At 43.5% G+C, this 14,457-nt stretch overlaps 3 protein-coding genes across 3 annotated transcripts; 2 read left to right on the top strand and 1 right to left on the bottom strand.

Moving 5' to 3' along the window:
* Positions 1-578: 578 nt before the first annotated feature.
* Positions 579-4,175, top strand: EAE98_004786 (uncharacterized protein; the record flags this gene model as incomplete). Its single annotated transcript, XM_038952407.1, has 1 exon — positions 579-4,175. One exon carries the CDS (start codon positions 579-581, stop codon positions 4,173-4,175), a length of 3,597 nt encoding a protein of 1,198 aa, XP_038811057.1.
* A 7,370-nt stretch (positions 4,176-11,545) lies between these two features.
* On the top strand, positions 11,546-12,610 carry EAE98_004785 (uncharacterized protein; the record flags this gene model as incomplete). Its single annotated transcript, XM_038952406.1, has 1 exon — positions 11,546-12,610. One exon carries the CDS (start codon positions 11,546-11,548, stop codon positions 12,608-12,610), a length of 1,065 nt encoding a protein of 354 aa, XP_038811056.1.
* Positions 12,611-12,809: 199 nt separating this feature from the next.
* On the bottom strand, positions 12,810-14,090 carry EAE98_004784 (uncharacterized protein; the record flags this gene model as incomplete). The annotated part of the gene is made up of 3 exons (XM_038952405.1): positions 12,810-13,710; positions 13,766-14,001; positions 14,067-14,090. The coding sequence occupies 3 exons, from the start codon at positions 14,088-14,090 to the stop codon at positions 12,810-12,812; spliced, it is 1,161 nt and encodes a 386-aa protein (XP_038811055.1).
* Between the last annotated feature and the right edge of the window lie 367 nt (positions 14,091-14,457).

Genomic DNA, 14,457 nt, shown 5'->3' with positions numbered 1-14,457 from the left:
TACATCTCGCCACATTTTTTGGCATAGATCTTGATGGACATTGTCCTTCACTATTTCCTTATGAGTTTGTTATGATGGTCATGGGTTGGAGCCGGATGGATGTTTCTATATGCATCTTTTGATTACTGGATTTTTCATTGCGTTTGCGGATAGGAACACATTAAGGGGGTCTCGTCGTAAGACTAATTAGACCAATATTTGTATTAAATTGTATCAACTCGTTATTTCCACTAATAGCATACCTATCATGATAATTTATCATTTCGTGGCTTCTGAATAGTGACTTCCGAAATTTGTTTATTGAAAATGGTTTGATGTAGACACTAATGGCCGTTGTGTCCATGCCTCTTTCCTCAACCAGCGTTGACGGAAAGAACTCTTGTTACCTCTCCCTCGAATGGCCAAGTCAATCTCTCCTTTTCATATATCGTGTCTTGTCTTCTGTTGAAAGTCGGCATTCACAATTTTTGGGTTCAATCAACTTTTGGTTAATACATGCATGCATGTAATAGCTGTATCACGCATTTAATTTCGATTCATTCAAAATTACCTCCATTTGTAAGCATTCCATAAAGGATATGCTCCGTCGAAATAGTTCTAGTCGACCTAGTCGAAGCAAATCAACATTGTCAACCTATCCAAAACACGATTTTGTCGACCCTGAAGAGTCTCGTATGCATGCTCATGCTGCAGCAATGCATGCTTTCAATAGGGCCCAAGAAAGGAATGGTACCAGTTCTGGAAACAAGAACGGACTTTCACGAAGCAATACTACAAGTCAAGAAAATCAATGGCGATCGAGTCAACAAAATAGTTCTACAAGTCTTGATAACCCAGGGCTCAAACGTCAGCAGAGTGTTCGGTTTGCAGGTCCAAATGCAGTAAAGAGACGCCAATCAGCGGGAAAAAGAACGGATCCCCCAGGACTGAACCAGAAACTAAGTACTGCTACTTTGAGACCTATTGTGATGACCACAAATACTCCAGTCCCAGCAGCGTATCGTCCACCAAGCCGTTCTTCATCAATTGGCAAAGCTTCACTTAGTAAATCAGCCGTTCGGGACTACTCTGCTCATAATTACGTTACCAACTTGGATTTCGACGAATACTATACACAAGAGAATGATGTAGCCTCGACACCATCTTCATATCGCCGAATCAGAAAGTCAAAGTCTATGTTTAGCCCCTTGTCGGCGCCAACCAACGTCTTCTATAGCAATGGCAGCCCTGACCGCACCAATTGTTCATCCACTCCGCGGACTCTAGAGAGCAATGCTCCATTGCGAGCTCCAAAGTCAATGAGCTTCCTCCGAGGGGGGCGGGACTACTTCAAATCTACATCGTCTTGCGAAAGAAATGACGATGCCGTCCAAATGGCTAGGGACAGATTCTTTGTTCAAGCCACTCAACAAAGACTTCGGGAGCAGCCATCTTTTCTTTTCAGGTCGAAGGCGCAACGGCAGGAAAAGCCTTTTCGAAAGTCGGTTCGAAGTAGCAGTGGAAAGTCTGCAGCGACCTACAATTCGGCCGAATCTATAAGAGAGGGTGGTCTAAGAGCCAAAGCTCGCAAGGTGTCCCAAGGATTAAAAAGCAAACTCCGGAGAGTATTTGGCCGCAGCAAAGAAGAGCCCGTCGCCATCCCCAATCAACAGGTTGACGCCATTGAGACTCACGTCCGAGCATACGGTGGGCATTTATCATCAGATCATGAGTCATTCGATGATATTCCTAGACCCGACGAGGCCGCATTTTCTCATGTGGCAGCTAGAGTCCCATCATTACGTGCTATTGCCTCAAGTCAAAGACTTAGGTCACAAAGTGGTAGTATTCGTAGCCTACGAAGTGATCATAGTGATGAAAAGTCCAGAGTAACAAGCTGGACCAATAGTACAGCTAACAATACCGTCACCAGTCAAGGGCTGCGTCCTCCGCCTAGCAGAGATCAAAGACTTTCTATCATCAATGAATCAGGTACACATATCTCTAAAGCAACATTTCATCGCCCAAATGTAAAGAACCAACATCCGGCTTACCCAGCATTTCATCGCCCTGGCCATGTCCAATCAATTCGACCAGGAGGTGTAGATAGTGCCAGACTTTGCTCTGCTTTGATGAAGCGTCTCGACGAGAATAGCCCAGAAGCAATACTCGCAAAGTCAAAGAAAGCCAGTACTGATACTCTCGGACTTGAGAAAGTACCCAGACGAAGTAGCTCCTTTACCGATCCTCTTTCACAGCCCAAGCCATGGATTCGACAGGTCCCCCCTGATTGTGACTCAAGCAATCAGAGCCAAAATCAACTTCCTGAATTATACCATTCGAACAATGCTGACCCAATGCCCACCGCGAGCGGCGAAGAATTATTTGGTCAGGCAATTGGCTCTGAGCATCAATTTAACTCGGCAGATTTACCATTATGTAATACACAACCTCAAAATCAAGACGATGTGTTTTCCTCACACCTAGGATCTAGTCGTGGTAACTCCTTCCACCAAGTTAACTCATTTCATCAAGACAATTCATTTCATCAACGTGTTCACCTGCGTAATTCGAAGTCTGTACACAGACGTCACTTATCCGATATTGATGCCGCATACGACCCTGTGCAAGACCCTTCAGGGCTCACTCCACAGCAAGTCGCACAGCGGGACGATCCTATAGTTCCAAAACCAAAAGTTATCCGCGAGGCAAGGTCTGCATTTTTCGGAGGCACGACCTTTGCAATCGACAGAGCCGGAAATACAAGCCCGTATCGTCGTGCTTTAGCAGAAAGCGATAATTCTGCTGTTTACAACGAAGTGAGCATGGCACCGGTGAATGATGATGTTTATAGCGAGAGTGTTTATTCTAGAAGTATTGGCCGTAATCTTTCTGAGGCTATGAGTAGTGATACATCGGTACCACTCGCAAATGTCCGGATGCCGTCATTGCCTGTCGATAGCTCAACCCCCAATGGTGGTGGTGGTGGTGGTGCTGTAATTATCAACAGCACAACCTATCGTCCAACTAATCCAAGACAACGAGGTGAAAATTCCGGTGGTTCGATTGAATGGCAAAAATGGATGTCGTCTGAAGTGGCAAAGTTGGAAAGACCACCCGGAAATGATCGAGTGAGCGTCAGCAACATCGAACGATCACTATCACCCACGCCTACGATGTCGAACTCCCTTCACATTGCGCACAGAAGAGAAAAGGCCCAGATGGCTGATGATGATACGGATATCGCTCAGAAAAAACTTTCTGTTGGTAAACAACCGCTTGGTCTCATTCAACAGAATCTTAATGCTCAAGTTCTTCTGAAGCCGATCCTGAAAAATCGCTCAACGACATCTTTGGCTGAGAATGGTTTCATCGACAACACCAAACCATGCGTCGTTCCTCCTGCACCACCACTTCCACCCCCACTTCCTATTAGATCGGCATTAAGACCAGCACAAAGCAAGTCGAGTCTGAAAAGTACCTCGAACTCCCAACATGTACCAGCAACCCCAAATTCCGTCACCCACGCCCAGAATCCAAACACAAAGGCTCGCAACGTCTTGCACAAACGTCTCTCATCTACAACCCTCAGAAGCGCACCAACAACACCCGATCATGGCGCAGAAAAACAGACTCAGAGTACGCGCAATGTACTCCACAAACGAAACATCTCGGATGCCGCGATGAAAAGCAGTAAGAGTATTAGAAGCGTGAAGAGTTTCGATACGAGTGTAAGTCAAAACTATAGCTTTACAACGAGCCCGGCGAAATTGGTCAAGAGGAGTGGGAGACCGGTGTATAACTTTACGCCGCAGAGTAGTCCGGGTACGGGTATTGGGGCCGCGGTGGAGAGACAGTTTGGGAGCGCGAATGCGAAGCCAAATGCGAATGCAAATGGAAGTTTGCATGGTACAGGAAGATCGAGAGTGAGAGCTGGTGGGAGGGAGAATGAAAGGGTTGGTGGTGTTGTAGGGGGTGTGGATGATGTTTATGGGGTTGAAGGAAGTGGGGTGGTGGGTTCGAATGGGTTGGGGGTGGAGCAGCAGCAGGTGGGTAGTAAGCAGATGGTGGATATGTTTTTGAGTAGTAGACGGAAGAGAATTGCTAGTGTGGGGACGATGGCGGGGGGAAGTATGGGGGAGGATGAGGGTGGGGGGAGTGTTGGTGGAATGGGTGATGGTTCGGTGTTTCTTTAGGCTAAGGGGCTGGTGTATGAATATTGGGACTAGATGGAGGGTAATGAGGTCATGACTTATAGGTTTGGGTGGTTGGAATTAGGATTAGGATTATGTATATACTTTTGGTGGGAATTTCATGTGTTAAGTAAGTGCTTGGGGACTCGGTTACTTGGGATTGGGATTGGGAATTGGGGATTGGGGATCGGTTGTTTTATGAGACTGGGAAATGGAAGAGTAAAGTGCTTTGAGAGGGCTAATATTGTATTGACTAGTGCTGATGACATTATTTTTTTAATAGAAAAATTAGAGTTTAGTATAGATACCTAGCTGTGGTTAGATTAGTGTACTATTATTAGTATGATAATTGAGGTATAGAAAAATTAGAATTAATTGTAATGCTTATCAGGATCAGGATGTGATTAGACTGAATCTTTATTCTGAATTTTGGATGTGAAGATTTGTATGGGGAGGAGCTGCAGGTGGGAGGTGGGAGTTGAGGTGAAGGGGGAGAGTTTGGTGGGAGAGGAGAAGAGGTGAAGAAAGAAATAATGTATGGAGGGAGAGGGAATAGGTAATGATATTGTAGATGCTAGATGAGCGATGCGGTAGCGGAATGGTCTAATGATGATCGTATGAAATTATACTATGGTTTCCTTTCTTGTAAGGGTGTTTAAGTTCAAGAGGGGAGGTGGTTCTATTTGATGAAAGCTATGAGTCGATACCTATGGTATGATAGGCGCTGAGTATCGTTTCTGAAGCAAGCGATGGATAGGGACTCGGTAGTCGAGCGATATGAAGTGAAGATTGGGAGAGTGAGATTCTGGGAGAGAAGAAGGGGGAGAGGAGGAGGTAGATGTTTTTAAATGTACATGTATAATTCTGTAGCTGATTTATCTTCGTCGTTGTATTTGGGGTTGGGCTTGTGATTCTGGTTCGCGTGCGTAGCTCGTGCAATTGAGCTAAATGAGAATAATGTAATCTGAACTGAACTACTGTAGCCGTACTTGCTACGTGGGTAATACTTTATTTGTGGTATTGGGATATGAAAGGGGTTGGTGGGTTTTTATAGATTTGATGCTTGAGCTTTCTGCGAGAAGATAGAGAGAGGTAGAGAGGGCGTGGTATTGTATATGTCGTATTTAAGTTCGAGCTAGGATTTTAGTAGAACGACTGGTTGGGGGTTGTACTCGAATAGAATTAGAGCTTGTTAAGTAGGTTTTTTTTATGTATGAGATGTCGAGTGTAAGATATCGTGTGGTAGATTGAATAGGTAGTGGGTAGTGGGAATTTGAAGGCTGGATTGAGTAGAATGCTAGAGTTCTTGGCGTGGGTTTAGTTTGATTTAGTTTAGTTTAGTCTTCTGCTTTGTTTTTTGGTGTTGGAATCTGGGCGAGTAATTGTACAGGGGGACAGTTGGGGGTTTCTGAGATGGGAAATTTTGTTGTGTGAGATTTATATATTTTTTCGAGGCTCGTGATAGTTTTGGAAGGGCGAGGTGGTGTGCAGGCTTATCATGATTGGATTCCTTGGGAGTTGGGTGAGATGGACTTCGATGATAGGAAAGTCGAGTGTCAATTTGTATTAACTTTGTTCGTAGCCCTATCCTTTACGTGGGAGATTCTGTTTCCTGCGGCTAACTTCTCCCTTGATATTCTCTCAAAATGTATATATGTCTTTGTATGGTTTTTGTATCGGTTGTGGAGATCTTGAGGAAATGAGGTTCGGAGCAATATCTGTGAGGAAATTATCGTACTTGGTGTTTATATTCGGCTTGAGGTGCGCGGGGTTCGTTTGAGGCTTGTGTGATTCTTTATTCTTTGACTCAAGGAGTCCTGAAGGTAGTGTGGGTTGGACTATGTTGGTATGTGATGGTTTGTTAGTATTGAATAAAGTTAGAGAGTGAGGAGGGAGCTTTCTTTTGATATTGCTTTTATGCTTATAGATTTTGAGATGGTATTGGCGTAGCTTGGAATGGGTTGTTGGCTGCTGATTATATCAAATCAAGTTGTTAATATACCTTGAAGCTCAATGTTGGAATCTAAGTCTTTTGGTCGTACATGTTTAGCGTTTTCATGAAATAGAAAAGAGGAGAGGAAAGGATACTATGAGTGGTTGGTAGAGGAGGAAGAAAAGAGAGTGAAGACTTATAAAAAATGAAGTCCATGTCGATTCCTGGCCGTTAATTAAGGTGTTTAAGTTTTCTATATCGTGTCTTCAACAAAATGTTCCGCAAATCAACCATGATCCACATAGATATATCTTTCAGTAAGCTGGCATATAATACGCAGTTTGGAATATACATGCACGCTGCCTCAGTTAGCAAGTGTATACCAAATTGCCGTTGTATTATTTTTAGATTTTTGGACTTCTTTCTGTGGGACGGCGTAGTTGGTTAGCTCTTAGTTGTGGAGTCTTTTTGCATGAGCATTGGTTGAAATGGATGGGGTATTGAGAGAGTTCGAGAGAAGTGGAACTTATGGATTGCGGCATGTGATGGGACTGGACGCAGGAGGTGTATAGAGGGGCTTCCGAGCGGGAAGAGTGGAGCTACTTCTCGTCTGCTTCTTCGGCTGATGTTTATCGACACCTACAGAGTGGGTACTCGTTCTGATCGAATTACAGGATTAAGGTCTTCGCGAGTAGTTAGGCTTGAGTTTTTGGCCCTTTAGTGATGATCGGGACACGAGGAGGAATGCAGGTTCGATGGGTAGCTGTACAGTATCTAGACAGAGCTCCTTCCAAATCATAGCAGAAATATAGTTGAATGCCTGCTACCCTCCAGTTTAATCTAGAATGTGTTTCCTGATCTTCACCAAAACTTTGTATGAGGTCCTAGCCAACTTCTTCTATGCCAATCAAAGATAATAAACACTGGATTCTTTGCCCTTGAATTACTGCTGAAGCCAGAGACTCTAATCGTACAGTTATCCCAGTGTATGTTGTTGTTGATGGGTACCATTTTTTGTTGCATTTTTCATGCTCTTCCAGTCCCTTATTTTTACTACGGTGGATCATTTATTCTAAAAGGTAATGTTATTGGACGCTGGGGGGGACATTGGAGTTCACCATTTAAGAGTAATTGGATAACTAGCTCAAGTTGTTATTAATAGATGGTTAAGTCATGATCTTTGAAGCTTTACTGTGCGCGAAAGAAAGGTTCAAGCTCATTATTATTAATTATTACACATACTCAAGCCATCCATGGGACGTGGAGAACTCTACGGGACCTATAACAGTGAGAAACGAGAAGTGAAAGTTAGATTCTGGCTCTTTCAAGTTCCTGTGGTCATAGAGCGGAGTTTCTCCAGCTTCGCGCATTTTCCTTCAATTTTTGCGTGCTCTATCTAGATTGAAGTAATCTTTTACACTCAAACTATGTCAAGGTGGGTGAGAATCCTTTGATACTGGAGAGTGAAAGACTCACATAGTATTCTTTCAAGCCTCACAAGTAAAACAATCACACAACGATGAAAAGTCATACGCAAAACTTCAAAATCTTCAAAAACAGATTTTGTCCTTGTTTTGTCATTCATTGTTTTTTTCGATCCCGTGATACGGGGTAGCGAGAACTCGAAGGGCAAACCACCAACATCATTTCAATACTTGACACATTCAAACCTTATCTATTTAATTAAAGGAACTCTCAACACATATATTGCTAATTGTGAAATGGTTGAAGTTGCTTAATCTGACCATGTTCTGGCTTTGAAAATAGTGACTCACCAATGAACCGTCAAGATTTTCTGACCAGCCATACCAGGAATTTGATGCAGATTATGCAGTATCCAAAATTTGTCAGAGAATGAGGTGTTATTTCTTGGTTTACTCGTTTCAAAACAGTGTGAGATCTTTGAACGTAATTTGAGGGATTGAGGCGAGTAAGTTGCGCTATGTTCAGGAGTTTTCCCGACCAGGTAAACTGCTTCGCAATTCAGCGCATACACAACATACCATGATGGGCCAGAAAAACTGATACAAACTCCCAATCCAAACTTCCAAAGCGTTAGTAAAATCTCCAAGTTTATAAATACAGCTAGAATCATCGAAGAATCACACTAATCAGGTGGCATTTGCAGCGCGCGCTTATTCGATAATCTTGCGAAACCGCCCTCGACACGACTGCCGTCAAAAGCCTACCCAATGCCGCACGATTTGAGCAGATAATAATCAAAGTGAGAGATTAACGTCCTCTGATCTTCGCATTGCTGATAATTCTATAGAAGCTCGAAGTGAGCTGCATCCTCATACTTCGATCGAAGCACGAATATACACGATACACAATCCAGCGGAGTCCAACAACAAAACACCTCAAGTCTCCGAAAGCAGCGAAAAATCAAAGTGTACAACAATCCAGAGAGCGAACAAGAAGCAACGGCTAAAAGAATAAGAACAAATTTAGATAATGAGGGCAGCGGTGGCACTTGCTCCCTACGAAGATATCTCGCAGACTAAGATAATAAACGAGAAGCTGGATACTACGATTACAATTTACAAGTGACTTCAGCATACGGAGAAGATGGGAAGAAGTACAGAGTACAAGAACATAGGCAAAAGCAATGAAGAATGACGCTGGCTTGGGGTCGGTTAAACTCTTAAATGGTTAACAAACAACTCAGTGAAAGTATTACAACAGATCTGGGCCCATTTTTTTTTGAACCAAAGAAGAAGAATAGGTTAGATTTCCCCAATACCGTTTGAAAATTGATGTTGGTGAGGGCTACAGTTTTCGGCCAAGACCAAGGCCTACATCCTAACTTTCCAACAGCGAAATTTCGCTGGCTTTCCCTTTACCACCCACCATCTACCTTGTTCAGAAAGTTGAAGATTGGCGACAGATATGCATAAATATGAGGAACATAGTTGATGGGAAACTTCGCTGCAAAGGAACACAACGGGAACACGAAAATGGTGAGTAATGGCAACGAAGACTTTGCAAAAATGTTGTGAGGGCAAACATAAATACGAGAAAATTTTCATACACAGTGCCATGAATGATACGCAAGATACAAAGCGACTTCAACCATCGGAAGCCAACCAGCCTTAAATATGGTCGCCAAGAGTAAAATAAACCATTCGTACGAACTTATCATGTCAAGATTGGAAACGCTGGGGTTGAAGTTTGGGCCGCCCAAAATACGTACGTCTCCGTAATTGTGGCAAGAGGTATATATAACAGTCTTGCATATAGGATTACCGTTCGACAAACGTCCCACAGATATATATACTATACACTAAACTACAATATTTCACGCCATATACTACATACCCAATCCTTCCACCAAAATGCCTGCAGGTAGAACTCCCAGCTCCGGCATTCCCACTGGCAGCAAGCCTAAGAAATCTACACCCAAGCCCCCGAGAAACCCCACCCAAATTATCCAACCAACACAATCCGCATCAACTAAGGATAGCGAGCTTCTTTCATCATCCGGTGAAGATGCAGAAACCCAAAAGGCAAACAAAGCTATGGAGGAGATAGAATTCGGCCCGACCATCAAGAAAAAACGATGGGGGCATGAGAATTTAGATCCCGCGACATACACGGGACCGGATTCAGGAGGTCATAGATTAGTTCAAGCATATGCGGAGCGGTATAGGAAGGAACAAGAGGAAAAGAAGAAGAAGGGCCCACAAGTAGGGAAGCGTAAATCATAGAGAAAGCAAAGAGAGTAAGGTTGGGATAAGCGATCTTTATGGATGATGAAGAAGAGCTTCTCGTGGAGTGCGATGATGACGATGTTAGACGTGTTTGAAAGAAACACAAGTACCGATTTCGAGGCACAATGAGAGGAATCTAGATATCTATTAAATAGCCATTTCGCAAAGATCATTATTTCACCTGCACTAGTGTCAAAGAGAGGTAGAAATACTTGCAGTATCAAAAATGATAATGCAATCACATCGTTCAAGTAATTCTTGCATGAAAAAACTGGTCGTCTCCTTTCTTGAATAACTCGAGTGTCTTCGTAGAACCAACAAAGCATGTATCGAAACCTGGAACTAACATTCATATCTTACTCATGTCACCTGCATTACCAATATCAGCAAGACAAAAGATCCATTCCAATGACATCTCGTACAAAATGACTCCATGCATTTAGTATTCACCCCAAGTCCTTCACTTTCCTTAGCATTTCCCCATTTCGTCATTTCACCACCTCATCATATCTCCAGCTATTCCAAATCCTTAAATTAGAACCCATAAACCACAGATCCATATTCACACTCACAATCCCTCGCCATCCCACCCACACCAGCATCCACTCATGCCAGCCATTCAATCAAGAGCCTCCCACACCAACCTATCCTATCCACAGGTCTCCATCCCCCTCACCTTCATCATGACCTTCATCTTCATCTTCACAATCACCAAACCAAACCATTAAAAGAATCACAGCACAGCACAGTACAGCGCTCACAGCACATTTTATCCCCACGAATCAATCACATTTCCATGCCCCAAAATCCTCAATTCACTTTCCATCTCATATCCCCTCACCCTCTATCCACACTTTCCCAAACATCCAAATCTCAGCATAAATCCCCATCCAAACCAAACCAAACTGAAATAAACCAAACCAACCCAACCCAACTCAAAATCATGCCCAAACCCCAATACCTTCTCCCCTCCCCATCCCCATCCCCAAGACCTCACTAGCACTCATAAAATTTCTCCCATGTAACTCCCTCTCATAGGTAACTCTAACTAGGTAGTCAACCAGTCACCCAATCATAAGTTTCAAAATCCACACACTGATACCTACTAGGTAGTTATACAAAAACCAAACAATTCAATTCAATTCACCCCTTTCTCATTCTCGCTTCGAGAACCTCCAGCCAATAGAAGAATGGAATCTTGATAATTATTCAAAACTAGGTAGGTAGGTATCCATTACAATACAATAACCACACATATCATCCACAACTACAGACACTCATAGTAATATTAAACACACATACTATACATTCGAGAAGAAAAGATGTGTGTGCTTCTATGAGTATCCTGCAGACCGTATTTAAATTGTCAATAAGACGTTTTGGTGTTTTTTCAAAGACTTTATTTAGATCACCAAGTGCAGTTTTCTCAGGTATTGATTGGATTGGACTGTGATTGCGGTGTATATTTATTCTTCCAAAGAATTCATTGTATCGAGAGAATAAAGTTATTGGAGAAGAAATACGAGTACCGTACTAAACTTCGATACCTACGGTACAATATCTCACAAAAGAGAAGCTCAAGCAACAAACGCCCTCAAACTACCACTCCGCCCTCTCAAAGTTCCTACGTCCAGGTACTATTCTTCAACTCTTATAATCAACCATCTCCACCGCCATCAAAGCCGCATATTCTCAATAGAGATAACAAATTTTCGATCACAAAAGCAGCCATGTATCGCAATTATCACAGCAAGTTTATGGGGGAAAGTGAGAGGTTGACCAGATCCAACTCGGCGCCAGAGCAAGAATCTCGAGACGCTCCTGGGGAAATCCCTAGACAAGCAGCAAGTCGAATAACCAGACGAATGCCCAGCATGGAGAAGATGGAGGTGCCTGTTATTGTTTCTCGACGATCACCAGAACCAGAATCACGACGTGCATCACACACTCAACGTGCATCACAAGAACCCCCACGAGAACCACGACGAATTTCCAGTAGAGATGACATGCAAGATTTCGCTTTGGTTTCTCCGAGAACAGAAAGACAAAAATCGAGCCAAAGATCGAGGCGAGCTCCGAGTATGGAGCGAATGCAAGTCTCTTTTCATTCTTCTGATTATCCAAGACCAGTCTTGAGACCCGTACCGAAACCCGTCTTTCCCATCGTTTCTTCTTCCAAACCGCCCAATCGATCGACCCCTAGCGCACCGAGTTCGATGAGAATGTCAGCCGATGATCTAGAAGGGAGCGAATACCTAGAACCAACATTGGCGGAAAGTAATTTTGCGCGACAGAGTGTTTCTAGCAGCGTTCTCAATCCTGGTTATGGTACTGTAAGTGCGTCGTCGAAGCCGTGGGGAAATGCCGCAAAATATATGGAATGGGGAAACGTTGCACAATACATGGGGTTGAAAGGCGGACGCAGTGGAGCGGAGAACAAGAAGCTTGTAATGAAACAACCAGGTTCGAACCGTGCTCCTGTTTATACACCACAGCATTTAGAGAGTGATGTATTCGCATTCAAAGCTCCATTGACAGCCAAGGAACAAGAGCTGCGAGAGGGTATTGCGAGAAAGTCTAGGGAGAAGGAGGAGAGGGAGAGACGCGAGACAGAGGCTGAGGATGCCGCAATGGATGATGTGGAGTTTGGGCCAACAATCCCACCTTATACTCCGAAATATCAATCCTCCTTTGCCAACCGCAAGGGATTCTCTTCTCCAAGTGGAAGTGGAAAATTCTCAGCTAGAGGGGAGAATTCGCGAAGATTGAATAAAAACGAAGAGGATGATTTATAGTTTCAGGAAGAATTCAGTAACGGTGACTGAATTATGGATATCACAACTTGATGATCATGGAAATAATCGGCTAAGAATAACGTGATAATGATTTTTGGGACGGGCGAATTGCCATCTGATAGATAAGGTACAAAAGGGAATCAGGGATTTGATATGGCCTGTAGATAGCTCATAATGAAATAAGATCAATGGCCACAAGTTAAGCTTTTTTGCGGGTTGATTTGGGCCGTCCCCTTTTTGGTTTGACCTCGACCTTTTCTTCTTCCGACTCCTCTTCATTCTTGATATCATCGTGATCAATATCCTCACTCCCAGGTGTGTCTTCAGGATCCTCCGTACTTCTATCTTCAGGCTCAGAATGGATTTCTTCCTTTACGTTGGTATCCTGGATTCTTTCCTTCATTTCTTGAACGGCCTTTGCAGCTTCATCTTCCTCCCCATTCAAGGTTCGACAACCAAAGCATCTCCATCTCCCTAAATCGGCCAAGGCTTTTGTACCAGGTGGTGCTTGACCATTGACAAGTCGACAGTTTTTGCATATCAACGCCATTCGATTCTTTGGATGTGTCTCATCCTCGCCCAACAACAAATCTAATACTCGATCGTACCAGTGTCCTTCAGCGACGAACTCTCCACTCTGAGCATATTGACCTTGTGCATATTGAGATGGACCCGAAAATGCGTTTGGTGCAAATTCAGCAGGGCCTGGCTCACTTTGAGGAGCGATAGGCGATGGAGATGGAGCAACAAATGAAGGAGGGGTCCTGCTACCAAGTGGTTGAGGGGTGGAAGGTTGACTCGGAATCTGGTTAGGGCGGGGTATATTTGCTGTCGCAGGTGGGCCCATGCTTGTTCGTGGGGGTTGCGCATCTTTATTCTTTGGAGTCTTTTTCACAGATGCAGTTCTCTTCGGTGCAGGAGGTTTTGGTGGAGCGCCACCGTATTTCTCTAGAAGCTCTTGTGTGGTGTTATATTTCGTGGCAGCCTTTAATTTGTCGATGGTTTTTGTTCTCTCAGCTTGTTGTTCCTCCAGACGACGCGCGATAGAGTCAACCCTGTATTCATAATATCTCGTAATACCACTTCGAATGAGATAGATTCTAATGAGTGAATCAGCATACGATCAGAATAATATGTTTCTTTGGTGATACTAACATCAAAGGACTTCCCGCAAGACCAGTATACTCCAAGACTGTCAAATCCTTCCAACCGATCACTAAAAGTGCTATGACGAACACCACCAAGTATGCAAAGCTCGAATACAATGTCCATAATGCTTTCACACGTCTGCCACGAAGCCTTCGAGAATCTAGCTGTGATTGTGATTTTGAAATCTTCTCTGCCAGAGCAGAGAGTGTTTTTTCAAAGGAGGCAGGAGAATTATCCTCGCGCTTTGAATAATATTCAGGTTAGTGAACGGCCTAAACGTACAACTTTAAATGGCAGCTTCACATACCTTCCAGGGCCAAAGTGAAACCATTTTAGAGAATGAATTCGGAATTTGATGATAGTAAGAGGAGTTGTAGGTCACCTCATATTGAAGTTCATATCAATAGGTAGGTAGGTAGATGGTAGAGGAAAGGAGCGAGAGTGTTCTTGGTGGGAGGGGGTAAATTTCCAAGGTAATAGCTTCGTCACTTCTTGTAGCTAAGCTAGCAAGCTGCTGACTCCTACTCCTAGTATAAAGGTAATTTCGGTGATTGGATGGAAGGAAACCTAATTAGCCCAATTAAACTTGGGAGTTATTGTACATACCCAGCAGGTGTATATACTACCTAGGTAGGTGTATATATAATTCCGTATAATTTATATATAGTACTCCGGAGACTACCTAGCTCCTAGCTACT

The sequence above is a fragment of the Botrytis deweyae genome (genome assembly GCF_014898535.1).
Source record: "Botrytis deweyae strain B1 chromosome Unknown BDEW_009, whole genome shotgun sequence".
NCBI classification, from domain to species: Eukaryota; Fungi; Ascomycota; class Leotiomycetes; order Helotiales; family Sclerotiniaceae; genus Botrytis; species Botrytis deweyae.
Note: the sequence above shows the minus strand (reverse complement) of the source record. Positions and strands in the feature narration are given on the sequence as shown.